The 15,302-nt window shown below is 44.3% G+C and overlaps 1 protein-coding gene across 2 annotated transcripts in view; it reads left to right on the top strand.

Annotated features, from left to right (window-relative positions):
• Positions 1-1,254: 1,254 nt before the first annotated feature.
• Positions 1,255-15,302, top strand: part of DCAF5 (DDB1 and CUL4 associated factor 5) — a 106,784-nt gene continuing 92,736 nt past the window's right edge. Inside the window, exon 1 of one of the 2 annotated variants that reach the window (XM_038404474.2) lies at positions 1,255-1,536. In XM_038404474.2, coding sequence (XP_038260402.1) covers positions 1,323-1,536 — 214 coding nt within the window. In that variant the 5' untranslated portion in view covers positions 1,255-1,322. Of the gene's footprint in view, positions 1,537-1,588; positions 1,701-15,302 lie in introns of those variants that run through there. The other variant, XM_043517463.1, reaches the window with a different exon arrangement.

Below are 15,302 nucleotides of genomic sequence, written 5' to 3'. Positions count from 1 at the left end.
GTTTCTGGGTTACATGTCCCAGCATTTGCATCTCAAAGAGCTCTTAGCAAGTATCAGAATAGGCTGGAACCCACTTTAGAAAAGCCTTCCTTACTCCTTATACTCAACTCCCACAGTTTCAAGATTTTTTGAGATCTAAAAGAAAGGTGACTTTTTTCCCTCCTTTTCTTCAAGGTGAACTTCTATGAAAGCATCCCCATTAATGGTAATGACAGGTTTCAGAGTAGTAGCCCTGTTAGTCTGTATTCGCAAAAAGAAAAGGAGTACTTGTAGCACCTTAGAGACTAACAAATTTATTTGAGCATAAGCTTTTGTGAGCTACATCAGTGAGCTGTAGCTCACAAAAGCTTATGCTCAAATAAATTTGTTAGTCTCTAAGGTGCCACAAGTACTCCTTTTATTAATGGTCTGTCTCAAGGTGTTATTTTGCAGCTTTGCTGGAGAAACAGTCTTTTCCCTCCAGGCTCATTTTGGGGTAACCCCAACGGGTTATTTTTAGGGCTATCCTAGCCCTGAAGAAGCTGTGTTGACACCCAGGAAATTGACATGGTGTTAATATAGATTTATCCTTCACCATCCCCAAAATTAGCTGCATTTCAGCAATTTCCCACTACTAGGAACTGCATGGAGAAGAAAGCCCCTACTAGTCAGTGCAAAGGGGAACGAATTCCAGGGACCCTGAAACCTACTGGTTTTATTACATACGCTCAACTTCAGGAAATGTAGTGTTTTCCGAGGATCAGCGGCTACGCTGCATTTGAGAGGCAACAGATACCAACGTCAGGCATAGCACTGCTGCCCCCTTTTACATCCTTCGCACGCACTCCTGCCCCCGTCCAAAAGAGCGAGTAGCGCCTTCAGACGGCAACCCTTCAATTGGGAAGCGATACGACACCTCGATCCGACCGTAAAGGCAGAAAGAAAGTACTTCCGCAGCGATTTTCTGGAGGGCGGGCGGGGGGGGGGGGGGGGGAGGGGTGTTTGAAATAAGTTGGAGAGCAAAAACAGGATGCCCTCATAAGCAAGTCTGCGAGTTATTATAGGCCAGCGTTAGCCATTAAACTCCCAAATGCGTTGCCGCCGCCGCCGCCACCAACCTTCAAACAAACCCAGGCAGCCGAAGAATCGCATTAAGGAAAAGGCTGCAGCTGTGGATCAGCTGCTGGGGGGAGGCGGGGGAGGAGTTTAAGGGGGATCAGGAAGCAACGGAGTGTCTAACACCTCTCTGTGCTATGGCTGGCTAAAGAAAAATCATCATAACCATAACAAGGGGGGGAGGGGAGAAGGCGGGGGGGGCGGTGGGGAGCGGCGGCGGCGGCGGCATGAAGAGGAGATCAGGGCCGGGGGGCAGCATGAGGTCGGTGGTGGGCTTCTTGTCCCAGCGGGGCTTGCAGGGAGACCCGCTGCTCACCCAGGACTTTCAGAGGAGACGCCTGCGGGGCTGCAGAAACCTCTACAAGAAGGACCTACTGGGCCACTTCGGCTGTGTCAATGCCATTGAATTCTCCAACAATGGAGGCCAGTGGCTGGTCTCAGGTAAAGCAAACATCCCCCCCCCTCCCCCTCCCCGCCCTAGTCCTTGCCAGCCCCCCCCCCGGCTCACCCGGGGAAAAGGGGGGGATTGTGGTGGCGTTTCCAGTCCCCCCCCACCCCCGCAAGGGACGAGTGTTCCCCAAGGAGGGATCTAAAATGGTTGACAGGTTCGCATCCCATTTTTGTGTTATTTTATGGGGGGGGGGGGCCGTGAATCCCCAACAAAGTTTTCAGGAAAGTGTTTGGCACCGGGAGGGGGGGGCGGTACAGGGGGTTTCACGCGCTTTATTGCGCGGCGAAGGCGTCGGGAGCCAGCCGGGCTGAAATTGTCGGAGCCCGGTGACATGTCCCAGCGAGCAGCCGGGGCGGGTCACTGACTGGGGGGCTGCTGAGGGGCATGAACGCGCTGTGTGCGCTGGAGGGCCCGGGGGGGGGGCAGCCCTGGGTGGATTTGGGAGGCTCGGCTCGCTCCTGGGCCCCCGTGGAGGGGGATGGGGCCGCTGGGGGGATCTCCCCGCAGGCGGGTGGCGGTGCCCGTTCCTGGCTGCGGGGTGGCGGGCGCACGGGGCTGGGGTGCGGGCGCTGTCAGGTAGCGGGGGGGCCCGGCTTGAGGTCGACTGCTACCTGGGGGAGGGGGGAGAGCGGCCTCGGGGCGCCGTGCCCGGGTCCTCCCGGGGCTGCCGCAGGTGCCTTCTCCCCTGCGGTGCTTCACGCCTCGCTCCCCTTCCGCGCGGAGGGGCAGGGAGCAAACTCCAGGCCGGGGCTTTGCTGGGAGCTGCAGGCCTCGCTCTCCTGGGCTCCTCTTAGCGACAGGCCGGGGAATCGATGGCCTATTCCGCCCAGGGGAGGGGAGGCCGGACCAGGCTCGCCCAGCGTCCAGATCCTGCTTGCTGGGGCTAGAGGTTGCACTTCCCCGTACCTAGCCCGAGACTCCCAACCCCGGGGAGGGTCACAGCACCCCCTGGGGAGGGGATCCAGCGCCCGTCCGACGTAAGGAAAGAGCTGCCCCCAGCTCCCCCCCCCTCCCCCGAGCCAGGGGCCCCCGACTGCGGGGTGGATGGGAAGGGATCATGACCCTCCACTGAGAGCCAAGACCCCCCAGATTGGAGTATGTCACAGCCCCCCACCAAGGCCTTTCTCCCTGTGGGTGGGAGGGGGATCCCAGCTTCCCTGCCCCGGCAGACAGCCAAGCTTCCCAAAATGGGGACATGAGAGACCGGAGAGGAGTGTCACTTTCCCTTACTGACAGTCATGGTCTTCCAAACTGTGTGTGTATTGCAAAAGGTCCTCTACCCCATAGGGTTGGAAAAGAGGATTATACCTCTTCTCCAGAATAAAGGTCTGCCCTCCTCCAAAATGGGGTAAAGAGAGAAATTAACTTTTCCTGCCTCTATGGCCTTCTGCTAGCAATAATCATATGTACTAATGGCACATTGTGGGGATTTATGTCTCTTGCAGCCTTTGCTTTAAAAATGGATTTTCATTTGTAAGAGTCCTAACATATTTGATGCAAACCAAACAGGAGAAATGTTCAGGATTTTGCCTGGGGGCTATCTGATATGCTGTGAACAGTAATTTGAGACACTGGGGGGGGGGAATGCTCACTTCATCGGATGCATTCAGTGGAAAATCTTTTCCACTGAATGCATCCGATGAAGTGAGCTGTAGCTCACGAAAGCTTATGCTCATATAAATTTGTTAGTCTCTAAGGTGCCACAAGTACTCCTTTTCTTTTTGCGTATAGTGTATTGTAGCAACACTTATGCTTGCAAAACCCCATTTGACTGGGCTGAGTAAGAATCTTTTCCAGGAAAATGCCATCAACTGCTGCAGAAACTAATTAAAGAAAAATTCTAGTCATAATGGTTAGAAAAGAAAACCTACATTTCCCTAGAGCTTGTCTACACAAGAAAATTTAGGAGCATAACTATACTGCTATAATACCATGCTAACTCCCCATGTGGACATTTACCCTGGATTAAGAGTGTCCATGTGGCCAGTTAGAGCAATATAGTTATGCTTGTAAATGTCTCCGTGTAGACAAGCCCTAAATCCACCAACAGCTCAAGTGCCTTTGTTGCTGCTCTTAGCTTTCCTAATCTGTGGCAGAGACACAAATGACCAGTGTGTTTTGCTGCTATTAAGAAGCATGTAGACCACAAGAGAAATTGGCACCAATCATGTTAGTTTCACATTGCTGCTGCAGCTTGGAAAAGCCTTTGAACGTTGATTCCTGCACTTTTTACTAAGGCTACCCACTAACTGCATTTTGTCCTTTTTTTGGACTCACCATTACATATATGCACCCTTCACCCTGGCATCATAACCCTAATCATAGCCTGGTGAGGAGGAACCCAAAGGGATGGGGTGCATTGGAGGGTGAGCCCACCCTGCATTCACCCCAAAGCAGTGGCTCCTGCCCTGCGGAGCTGGGCCTGGCTCCCCACTGTAGTTATTGTGATCTGGTTCATGGACTCTCAACGCTAATCATCCAGGCTTTGTCTACGCTAGCCCTTTTGTTGGTCAGGGGAATGAAGAAAACAACCCCCCTTGACTGACGTAAGTTTAATTGACAAAAGTGCTGCCGCTACGTTGGCAGGAAAGTGTTTCCTGCCGACATAGCTACTGCTATGTTTGGTTTAACATACTAAACCAATTGCATTGGTTTAATTATGCCAGTGGGAGAGCTCTCTCCAACTGGCATAGAGTGGCTACACAAGAGACCTTGCAGAGGTGCAGCTGTAAGGTCCATAGTGTAGACATAGCCTTAGATTTGGCCATCTGCCCCTCTGCCATGGGGTACCTGGGCCAAATTTGAGTGAGTGGAGTTGCAATGCTGGGAGCTGGACCCAGCACTGCGGGGCAGGAACCACTGCTATGGGATGAATGCAAGGCAGGCTAACTCTCCAGCGCACTTCCCTTCCACACTGGGCCAGGGAAAGTGTATGTTTGCCTAGGCCAGGGCCTAGTGAATGGTTAAGCCATCCCTGGATGTGGCAACCCTTCTGGAACATCTCTGTGACCCAGTGGTCTGTCAGAACCCACTGTTTGGGAAACTTTGCCTTAGGAGCCCCTTCAGTCTTGTGATGGAATTGATGCAGTTACCTCAGTGTGTATCCACTTCCTAGATAGGGCTTCTCTCTAATGAATATCTGCAGATTCATAGGAAAGGAGAGGAATGCCCCATCTACAGTGTTAATAAAATTCACAGGAAGGAATATCCTCTCTTGCACATCATCTGAGGTCTACAGGAGATGCACTTCCCTTCTATAGAGTTTAGGAGGTATATATCAATGGAGCTGTACTCTTTCAGATCTCAGGAAATCACAAGGAAAAAAATACTAACATTGTAATACATTTAAAAAAACAAAATCATATTTTTGAATTTTGTGACTAATGGTTGAGGTTTCCTACTAGAAATTCAGATATTAGGAATTAGGAGAATTTACACTGTGTACTTAACTTTGGCTTTGTATCGATAGTCTGAATTTCTCATTTTCTCTGGCCTTCATAGCCATTTGTTGCAAACTGTTTCCCCTTATCAGTGACCACAAAATCGAGAGGTTAAAAAAAAAAAAAAAAAAAAAAAAAAGAGGAGTCCTTGTGGCACTTGAGACTAACAAATTTATTTGGGCATAAGCTTTCATGGGCTAGAACCCACTTCATCAGATGTATGAAGTAAAAGATATAGGAGCAGGTATAAATACATGAAAGGATGTGGGTTGCTTTACCAAGTGTTAGGTCAGTCTAATGAGATAAATCAATTAACAGCAGGATAGTAAGGGAGGAGAAATAACTTTTGAAGTGGTAAGAGAGTGCCCATTACAGACCATTGACATGAAGGTGTGAGTAACAGTAGGGCGAAATTAGTATTGGGGGAAATTAAGTTTAGGTTTTGTAATGACCCAAACACTCCCAGTCTTTATTCAGTCCTAATCTGATGGTATCTAGTTTGCAAATTAATTCCAGTTCTGCAGCTTCATGTTGGAGTCTGTTTTTGAAGTTGAAGAATTGCCACTTCGAGGTCTGTTATTGAGTGACCAGAGAGATTGAAGGTTCTACTGGTTTTTGAACGTTATGATTTTTTATGTCAGATTTGTGTCCATTTATTCTTTTGTGTAGAGACTGTCAGTTTGGCCAATGTACATGGCAGAGGGGCATTGCTGGCACATGATGGCATATATCACATTGGTAGATGTGCAGGTCTGCTCCTGTATCTTGTACTTCATACATCTGATGAAGTGGGTTCTAGCCCACAAAAGCTTATGCCCAAATAAATTTGTTAGTCTGTAAGGTGCCACAAGGACTCCTCGTGTGGGGTTTTTTTGTTTTTTTTTGTTTTGTTTTGTTTTTTTGCTGATACAGACTAACACGGCTATCACTGAAATCTGAAAATGGAGAGTGTTTTGCATTATAGGGTAATGGCAGACAAGTGCTTAGTTGCTCATTTAAGAATTAGGTGTTAAAAGACAGAAGCATTATGGAGTCTCCATTAAATTCAATACCCTTAAAAATTACAGACTTTATTAAAGCTAAACCAAAAAAAGCCTGATTATTTTAAAGGCATCTTTAATGTTTAAACTGTGAACAGCAGAAGAGGCAGGCAATGACATTCATTGGGGAGAAGGACTCCAATGAAAGCTAAGGAAAGGTTAGGCTAGCTAGGACACTGCTCTGTCAAAACAGTCAGGATGCTGAGGCAGGGATGAAGTAGGGGAGATGCTTACTAAGCCCATAGTAACCTGGGAATGTGAGCAGAGGGAATGCAAACAGTTTCCCAGTTGCACAATTTTACTGTCTTGACATAATTATTCTAGTACTCCGGTCATTATAGTCAGTGTCTTGATTTGGCAATTGAATTGTTTGTAACTTAGCCTTCAGTGGTGCCAGTTTAAGCACAAGTGGAATAGTGCATTCACTCTAGACGTACTGATTCAGTTAGCACAGTTCTTCACTGTATTATTTGGAATGCCCTCTGGGTACATACCCAGCACTTCCTGACACCGTTGTCAGAAGCAGTGGGTCCTAAGGGAGTTTGCAAGGCTACTTACTGGTTTAGTAAATGCATTTCTGATTGCCTAAACCTAGTTTACATTATAGCTCCAACTGGTTTTTCCAGTTAGAATTTTTGGGAAGAATTTCCCCAGTGTGGCCAGGCCTTTGTCACCAATAAATTTTAAAATAGGATTTCAATGTACCATCCTAATGTTGATATTTTAAATCTTAATTAAAAATTTGATCAACGTTGGTCCTGTGTATCAGATCTCACCTGGATAAATCCAGTGAAAAGTAAGTTCTCTCATTTTAATATTTTAACATTTTTGTTGGTGCTACAAAGTGTCAAAAGAAGTTGGGTTTCTTGAACCCTGGTGAGGAATCTCTCCACCCTCCCCTCCCCCTGCTTTTTTTAGGGTGTCTACATTTGGGAGCTCCTTGTCTAATTCACTTCAAAAGTGATAGAAAATTTCTAGCAAGGCTCTAAGCCTAACCCATCAGTCTTGAGGTTCTTACTCCTTTCTGTTGTGGATTCCTTAATTGTCAAATTGATACTGGCACTTCAGAGAGAGACACTGACATTTTGTGGGCAGAAGTAGGAGAAGAAAGGAGACTGGAAGGGAGGAAGTAGAAAATACAATGTATAAGGAGAGAGCGAGAGATGTAAGTGGGGGATAGAGGAAGGGAAAGGAGGAGACAGACCCTGAAGACCACCACTTAGTCTATGTCCATGTGGCCCTGCAGTTTGGAGGGAATGAATTGTAGCACATATGGACTAAATTAATGCTAACTAAGTACCTTTTAATTTGTACCTGCAGCTTAACACATAGGGGAGTTACAGCACAGTATGCAAGCATACTGTAGCTCGAACTGTAAGGCCATATAGACAAGCCTTTGCGACAAGATACATCATGATTTACAATAGGAAAGGCAATGAAAAATAGAATGACACTAGGAGGGGAAAGGCCTAACAAATAAGGAAGAGAGGTAAGTAAGGGTGGCTGAATACTATTCAGTGAAATTAGTTGAAGGATTTGGGGGAAAAAAAACACCTTCCTCTGTAGCTCATCAGATATTATTTGGTAGATATATTATTGGACCAATAATTGTGAAAGTTTTCAAGCTTATTCAACAATTTTTTTCCTGCTTTTCCACCAGCCTTGAGAGCAAGTTGCATTACAAAAAAAAATTGAGGTTGATTGACTGTATGCAAGAGTTAAGTGTAGCACACAGTAAATTATACTCAACTATTTGATTTCTTTAAATTACAGGGGTGAGGTTTCTGGAGGGTGTGGCTTTAAAGAGGTGAGCTGGTAGAGGAATCCTAACTAATGAACTTTTATTCTTGGGCTAGTAGGTGTTACATAATGTGTTTTCAAGCCTTGCTTTTGGGTATGTTTTCTTGTTTGTGCATTTGCCCATCTCCCCCCCATGCATCCCTGTTATCTTTGATAAACATAAGTATGTGTTTATCAGTGCCTCCTAGTTTCTTCTGGTTTAAACTGCATCACCAAGAGAATTTCTGGAGGGTATTATGGTCCTAGGTTTCCTTAATCTTTGTATGCATTTTTCTGCTCTTTTTTCCCCACTCTGCTGCTCTTCCCCTCACAAAATAATATTTAAGTGACCTGCCTTTGATTGTAAGTTTTAATTAGAAGCTTGTAGGGATGTGAGAGTGTGTTTGGTAATGCACCTCTCATTATGTTGCCAGGCAAGTCCGAAGGCGTGTGGATCAGAAGCAGGGTAATGAGATGACCTTAGCAACACTAGTGAAGTATTACCCCTTTTTGTTAGGGGAATCGTGTTACTAAGTACATTTAAAAAGGGTCAAGTGCAGTCCTGGCATAAGTGCATGCAATTCCCTTGCAAATGTGGGGACACTCCGCTCTAGATGGTTGGATCAATAGGTTTTGGCAATTGGGATTGAGGGTGTCACCTCCCTGGGGCACTGGTTCCTCAGTGATTGGTCCTGGTGTATACCGGAAGTAGAGAGGCTCAGGAAGTTCACTTAGGCTTTGTATACATTAGAGGAATTCTGTGTGAAGAGCTGCTTAGTCCTTCTTAGCATGCTTGTATAATACTTGTGTGTCCATACATAAGTGATCCAGATGGTTTACAATGCCTAGCAAATATTGTTGAGTAGATTTGCTTTCAGCAAGGCTAAATACTGGGTCAGTCTGTATCATTTTAGGGCTAGTGTGGACAGTACTCAAACATTTTAGATGGCCTTCCTGCTACTGTCCCACGGTGGACTCTCATCTTCCAGAATCCATAGTATTAAGAGCTGTTGGATAGCTACCTACTCAGAAGGCATCAGCTGAAGCAGTTCAGGGAAGCACTAATGTGAATGTGGGGCAAAACTGCAATGGTTCAGTATGGCTAATATGAAGACAGTGAATGGTTTCTGCTCAAACTTATGGTCCTGCAATTCTGCTAGGAAAAGGTTAAATTACTAGTGTTGATGCTACCTTAGTATAACACCTTTTGAGTAGGGTACAGGAATGCTACCTACCCCTTTCCCCAGTGCTAGAGTCACTGCAGCCTTAGAGTAAGGAGAACATACTGACTGATGTGGGGGTTTTGTTTTATACTGTGGATATAGAGGAACTGGGATTGTAGGGAAGGGTGATCACTTCCCAGATTGTCCTGGAGGTAGATTTTTCTTTAGCATATTTCTCTACGTGGCTGACAGCTTCATATGGGGGTCTGAGGCAAGAAGCCAGAGTTTGACCCCCTAATGATTAAAGACCCTTGTCCTCATTGACGACTAAATTACTTGGCAAGTTTAAAGCCTTTAAAATGTGATTCCATCTGAAAAGTGACTAAAAATGGCATTGTGGAGTTTCATGCTCAATTTGCGATTTTTTTTCAAACCGCCAATCTTGCGAACATAACCCAGGATCTGTGAGTTAAACTGAGTTCTTCCCATTTTGCACATCATTACTATTAATAAAGGTTCGGCAGTCCAAATTAGGCCTCTGGCACCTGTTCAATGTCTCTGTCTACAGTGGCATAGGTATAACTGATTGGGATTTTAGTGAACAGTTTCGTTACACTGGATTTCCCTTACTTCTTGTGGATCTTAGCTGTACTGGTTCAGCAAGTGCTGATGTGACCAAGATGCTGTAAAAACTTGGGTACTAATTTAAACTAAATAGATGGGATATCTGAATACTCTCAAGGAGAGAAGTTCTGTTGAGAATGAACATGCTATCTTGATATAGTTATTTCTATGAGTAAAACTACACTTCAGGCCAAGAGACATATGATTTGTAGGAGTAAGGAAATTGTATGCAACATTTTAAGAGGAGGAGTCATTATGTACCGTTCTATGACTCCTCTTCTCATTCCAAAGCAGCTTTACAGATGCAATACAAGTGTCACCATTCGTTCCTGTCCATGGCTCATTCGCCCATTAAGTCCAGCCTGATCATGTCCCTGCATGTGGTGTCCCACCATCTAGTTGGTGGTTGGCCTCTAGGTCAGACTGACCTCTGTTGTGTTTGCATTACTTTCTTTGGCATCTTGTCATCTGTTTGTCTTTTACACTCTTCCCCACCATTGTAATATTTTCTGTTGCAGTCAATCCAGTACCATGATTTCTCATCTGCTCTCCTCCTAGCTTTATTTTATCTTAAAATCATTCCACTTTACACCTGCCATTTTCTGAAGAATTTTCATCTCACCTGTCTCCAGCCTTCTGATAATAGTTTAATTTAATGCAGCTGCTTCTGGACCACAGAGTAATGCTGGTTTGATGAATTATCACTTTGGTACCAAACATACTGTTATCAGTTCATGATTTCAACAACTTCTGTGCAGCACTTGTAGCTAAAGTATATCTCTGTTTAACCTTTTCCTTGATGGAACCATTAGCACTCATCAAGCTTCCTAGGTACATGTCTGATTTTTACTTGTTCTGCAACTTCACCACAGCTGCATTTCAATGCTTTATGTATTGTTCCTTTTCCAAAATTAAAACACTTTCATCTTCTTAGCATTTACTGTAACTGTAAATTGACTACATCAATTTTCCAAAGTAGCAAAGCGTATACTCACTAATTCAAACATCTTTGCCAGTTGTATGATGTCATCTGAATAAGTAAAGCGCTTAACTCTAGATTAGCGTACCATACTCTCCAACATGTTTACCATTCTTGACATCCAATTTAAGAACATAGACTCCTAGATATTAAGGTCAGAAGGGACCATTATGATCATCTAATCTGACCTCCTGCACAATGCAGGCCACAGAATCTCACCCACCCACTCCTGCAATAAACCTCTCACCTACGTCTGAGCTATTGAAGTCCTCAAATCATGGTTTAAAGACTTTGAGGTGCAGAGAATCCTCCAGCAAGTGACCCGTGCCCCATGCTACAGAGGAAGGTGAAAAAACCCCCAGGGCCTCTTCCAGTCTGCCCTGGAGGAAAATTCCTTCCCAACCCCAAATATGGCAATCAGCTGAACCCTGAGCACGTGGGCAAGATTCACTAGCCAGATACCCGGGAAAGAATTTTCTGTAGTAACTCAGATCCCACCCCATCTAACATCCCATCACAGGCCATTGGGCCTATTTACCATGAATAATTACAGATCAATTAATTGCCAAAATCATGTTATCCCATCATACCATCTCCTTCATAAATTTACCGAGTTTAATCTTGAAGCCAGATAGGTCTTTTGCCCCCATTGCTTCCCTTGGAAGGCTATTCCAAAACTTCACTCCTCTAATGGTTAGAAACCTTCATCTAATTTCAAGTCTAAACTTCCCAATGGCCAGTTTATATCCATTTGTTCTTGTGTCCACATTGGTACTGAGCTTTATAATTCCTCTCCCTCTCTGCTATTTATCCTTCTGATATATTTATAGAGAGCAATCATATCTCCCCTCAACCTTCTTTTGGTTAAGCTAAACAAGCCAAGCCCTTTGAGTCTCCTTTCATAAGACAGGTTTTCCATTCCTCGGATCATCCTAGTAGCCCTTCTCTGTACCTGTTCCAGTTTGAATTCATCCTTCTTAAACATGGGAGACCAGAACTGCACACAGTATTCCAGATGAGGTCTCGCCAGTGCCTTGTATAATGGTACTAACACCTTCTTTATCTCTACTGGAAATACCTCGCCTGATGCATCCCAAGACCGCGTTAGCTTTTTTCATGGCCATATCACGTTGGCGGCTCATAGTCGTCCTATGATCAACCAATACTCCAAGGTCCTTCTCCTCTTCCATTACTTCTAATTGATGCATCCCCAGCGTATAACTAAAATTCTTGTTGTTAATCCCTAAATGCATAACCTTACACTTCTCACTATTAAATTTCATCCTGTTACTATTACTTCAGTTTACAAGGTCATCCAGATCCTCCTGTATGATATCCCGGTCCGTCTCTAAATTGGCAATACCTCCCAGCTTTGTATCATCCGCAAACTTTATTAGCACATTCCCACTTTTTGTGCCGAGGTCAGTAATAAAAAAATCCCTGAGGAACTCCACTAGTAACCTCCCTCCAGTCTGACAGTTCCCCTTTCAGTATGACCCGCTGTCCTTTTAACCAATTCTTTATCCACCTTTCAAAGTTCATATTGATCCCCATCTTTTCCAATTTAACTAATAATTCCCCATGTGGCACAGTATCAAATGCCTTACTGAAAGCTAGGTAAATTAGATCCACTGCGTTTCCTTTGTCTAAAAAATGTGTTACCTTCTCAAAGAAGGAGATCAGGTTGGTTTGGCAGGATCTACCTTCTGTAAAACCATGTTTGTATTTTGTCCCATTTACCATTGATCTCAATGTCCTTAACTATTTTCTCCTTCAAATTTTTTTCCAAGACCTTACATACTACAGATGTCAAACTAACAGGCCTGTAATTACCCGGATCACTTTCTTAAAAATAGGAACTCTGATGAAGAGCGATGGGGATTCCATGCCTCCTTGTCTTACACAAAACTTTGATTTGAACCAGTTGCTTAATTTTCTGCCAATTCTTATGGCACAGCAGGAGTCTCAATTTTCTTTTATAATTGCACTTACCCTATCTGGAACTCCATTTGATTTTACTACTTTTCTTAATGCTTTCCTCCAAACCAAACCAAATGCCTTCTTCAAGTTGATGGTGGGGGGGGGGGAAGCAAACATCTCTAATCCCCATTCTCACTTCTCTTTTTCCTGTGAACTGAGTGTGAATATCTTGACCAGTGTAACTTTGGCCTGGTTTGAAATCTCATTGTTCTGTGCCTACTAGTTTCTCTAAAACCTGGTCTTGTTCTGTTGAGAATTACTTTCAGTATTTTTCCCTGATTAAAGGCAATAGTTGTACCAATCCTGAAGAAAGGATATCCTGCCAATGCAAATAATATAGAGGTCTAAGTTTATTATCTGTACCGGGAAGAATCATGATGCAAGTAATTGTCAACAGATTATGATTCAATGGATTTTTTTTTTTTTTTTTTTTTTAAATAAAACTTCAGAACCATTCCCTTTTTGACTGAGAAACGGCATAGCAAGTATCAACTCCAAAAGGCATTTTAATTTACCTGGGTCATTCAAATCTTATCTCTAATGCTACCATGACACTGTAAAGCACTGCCGTTCGTACACCTATTAGTTATTCTAACCACCATTTTAGATGGGATGGGGTCAGTAATACACAAACTCCACACTTTAGCTTTCTCTGTGCTGCCCCTTCATCCATCCAGCTGTGCCACCATAGGTTCTTCTGGACTTAAACTTTAGTAGTGGGAGTCCCAGTCCAGCAGGAGTAGGACTCTTGGACTTTCTTGCAGCAAGCCATGAGAGATTTGCCTTCAGAGAGGAGCTACAATCTGTACTTCTCAGGCAATTTTATCTGTGAATCTAAAATTCCTTTGCCTTCTTCCACCATGTCCTAGAGAAAGGATGGCCCAGTGGGTAGGGTGCTAGCCTATGATTCAGAGACCTGGATTCAGTGCCTGGTTCTGCCAAAGACTTTGTGTGATTGTGGGCAAATTTCTTAGGCCTTGTCTACCCTAGAAAGGGTTTGTGGGTTTAGCTTTGCTAATAAATGCTCTTAGTGGAGATGCAACTTATACTGCCAAAAGAGTTTTCTTGCTGGTATAGCTTGTAACAGCTTCCTGAATGAAATAAGCTCTACAGCAAAATGACTCTTTTGGCAGTATAGCTGCATCTACACGAGGGCTTTTGCAGGCGTAGAGATGCTGGTTAGGTGCACTGTTATTGTTTCTGCCCTTCCCCTCTTCTCTGCCAGTCAGCATAACTATATGCCAGCAAAATGTTTTCATTGTAGACTAGGCCTTAGTCTTTCATTGCTTCAGTCCCCATCTGTAAAATAGGGAATTGCTATTATCTCCATCTTACAGGGCTAATATGAGGATAAGTATTTGTTAAAGATAATGAGATGCTCAGATGGTGTCATAATGGAGTAGCCATATAAATACCCAAGATATTGGCAATAGGGAGAAGTTGCACCTTTTTCCTGAGAAGTGGAGCTTGTAGTTGTACAATGGAGGTATGGTCTCCAAGGGACATGCTGGCCGGCCTTCACGCAGCCCTCGTTGGCCTGGAGCAGCAAACCGCGGCCAGTGGGAGCTGCGATCAGCTGAACCTGCGGACGCAGCAGGTAAACAAACCGGTCCGGCCCACCAGGGGCTTTCCCTGAACAAGCAGTGGACCGGTTTGAAGAACCACTGCCGTAGGCAGTAATCCATACTCTCTGTATCAAACTTTAGCTGGTCTGCAAGTGGCTGTGGATGAAGTTTGCAGAGGAGTGTTGCATATGTCTAGGAGGCATAAAAGGGAGCTGCAGGGGACAGGAACCCATTAAAGAGAAGGGGATGTATAGAGGCGACAGGGAGAGGGAATCCATGTTGAACTCTCAGTACTTGAAAGTGTTAAATTGTAGCATGGATAAGACTCTTTCCCATCCAAATTGTAATTCCTCCTCTTCTGAACGCATACACTAAATGTACAAAGTTCTGCAGCAGGGAAGCCTTGCTGTGCAATGCTTATGCTTGCTTGAGTAACCTTCATAACTTATGTCAGAGCAGGACTGAAGGTCTGTTGAAAGTCAAAGGGAATTTATTTTACAGATGAGCTTTGAGTGTCCCTGGATATTGTGGTGTTCAGATGGTAAAATGTGAACTGAGGTTGATGGGGGGGAGGGGGGAATGTTGCCTTACCTGGTGATTTCCTTAACTCTTAAAGATTGTGACAGGAAATTCACACAAACTCTGTTAATGCTGTAAAAGTGCATCATGGTTGATGGTAGTCATGTTTGAGAACTTGGAGCATTTGGATAATGTAGACGTGGTGGTGGTTTTGCAGTCTTATGTTGTTCCCATAATAGAATATTAAATTATATTTTGACTCTACAAAAAGCCCTCTTACAATGTGCATCTCAAGAAATATCTGATAGAAATAGTAATGTTGCTGATCACCTCTCCTACATATTGAAGGCTTGAGCCTAAACTGTTGCTGGCTGGTGACAGCTAAAAGTCATGATTGTCATAAACAGGTTGATATTCTGACAATAACTCTGATCTCTGAAAAGTAACCAATTAAAAGTGTCAGTGTCTGCCAGGTTTCTTCACCTTAAAGACTTAATTTAATGTATTTCAATAACTGCCTCTTGCATTTCTCTGAAACCTTCACTTTTATTAATTACTCACTCATCTAAAACAGCTGGAGTGTACATTGAACTTCCTGTGCCAAATTCCAGCCAGCAAGAAAGCCAAGCTCACATCAGTTTCCAATAAACTGAAGTTCATTTATAAT

This window comes from Dermochelys coriacea, chromosome 6 (assembly GCF_009764565.3).
Source record: "Dermochelys coriacea isolate rDerCor1 chromosome 6, rDerCor1.pri.v4, whole genome shotgun sequence".
Lineage (NCBI taxonomy): Eukaryota > Metazoa > Chordata > Testudines > Dermochelyidae > Dermochelys > Dermochelys coriacea.
Note: the sequence above shows the minus strand (reverse complement) of the source record. Positions and strands in the feature narration are given on the sequence as shown.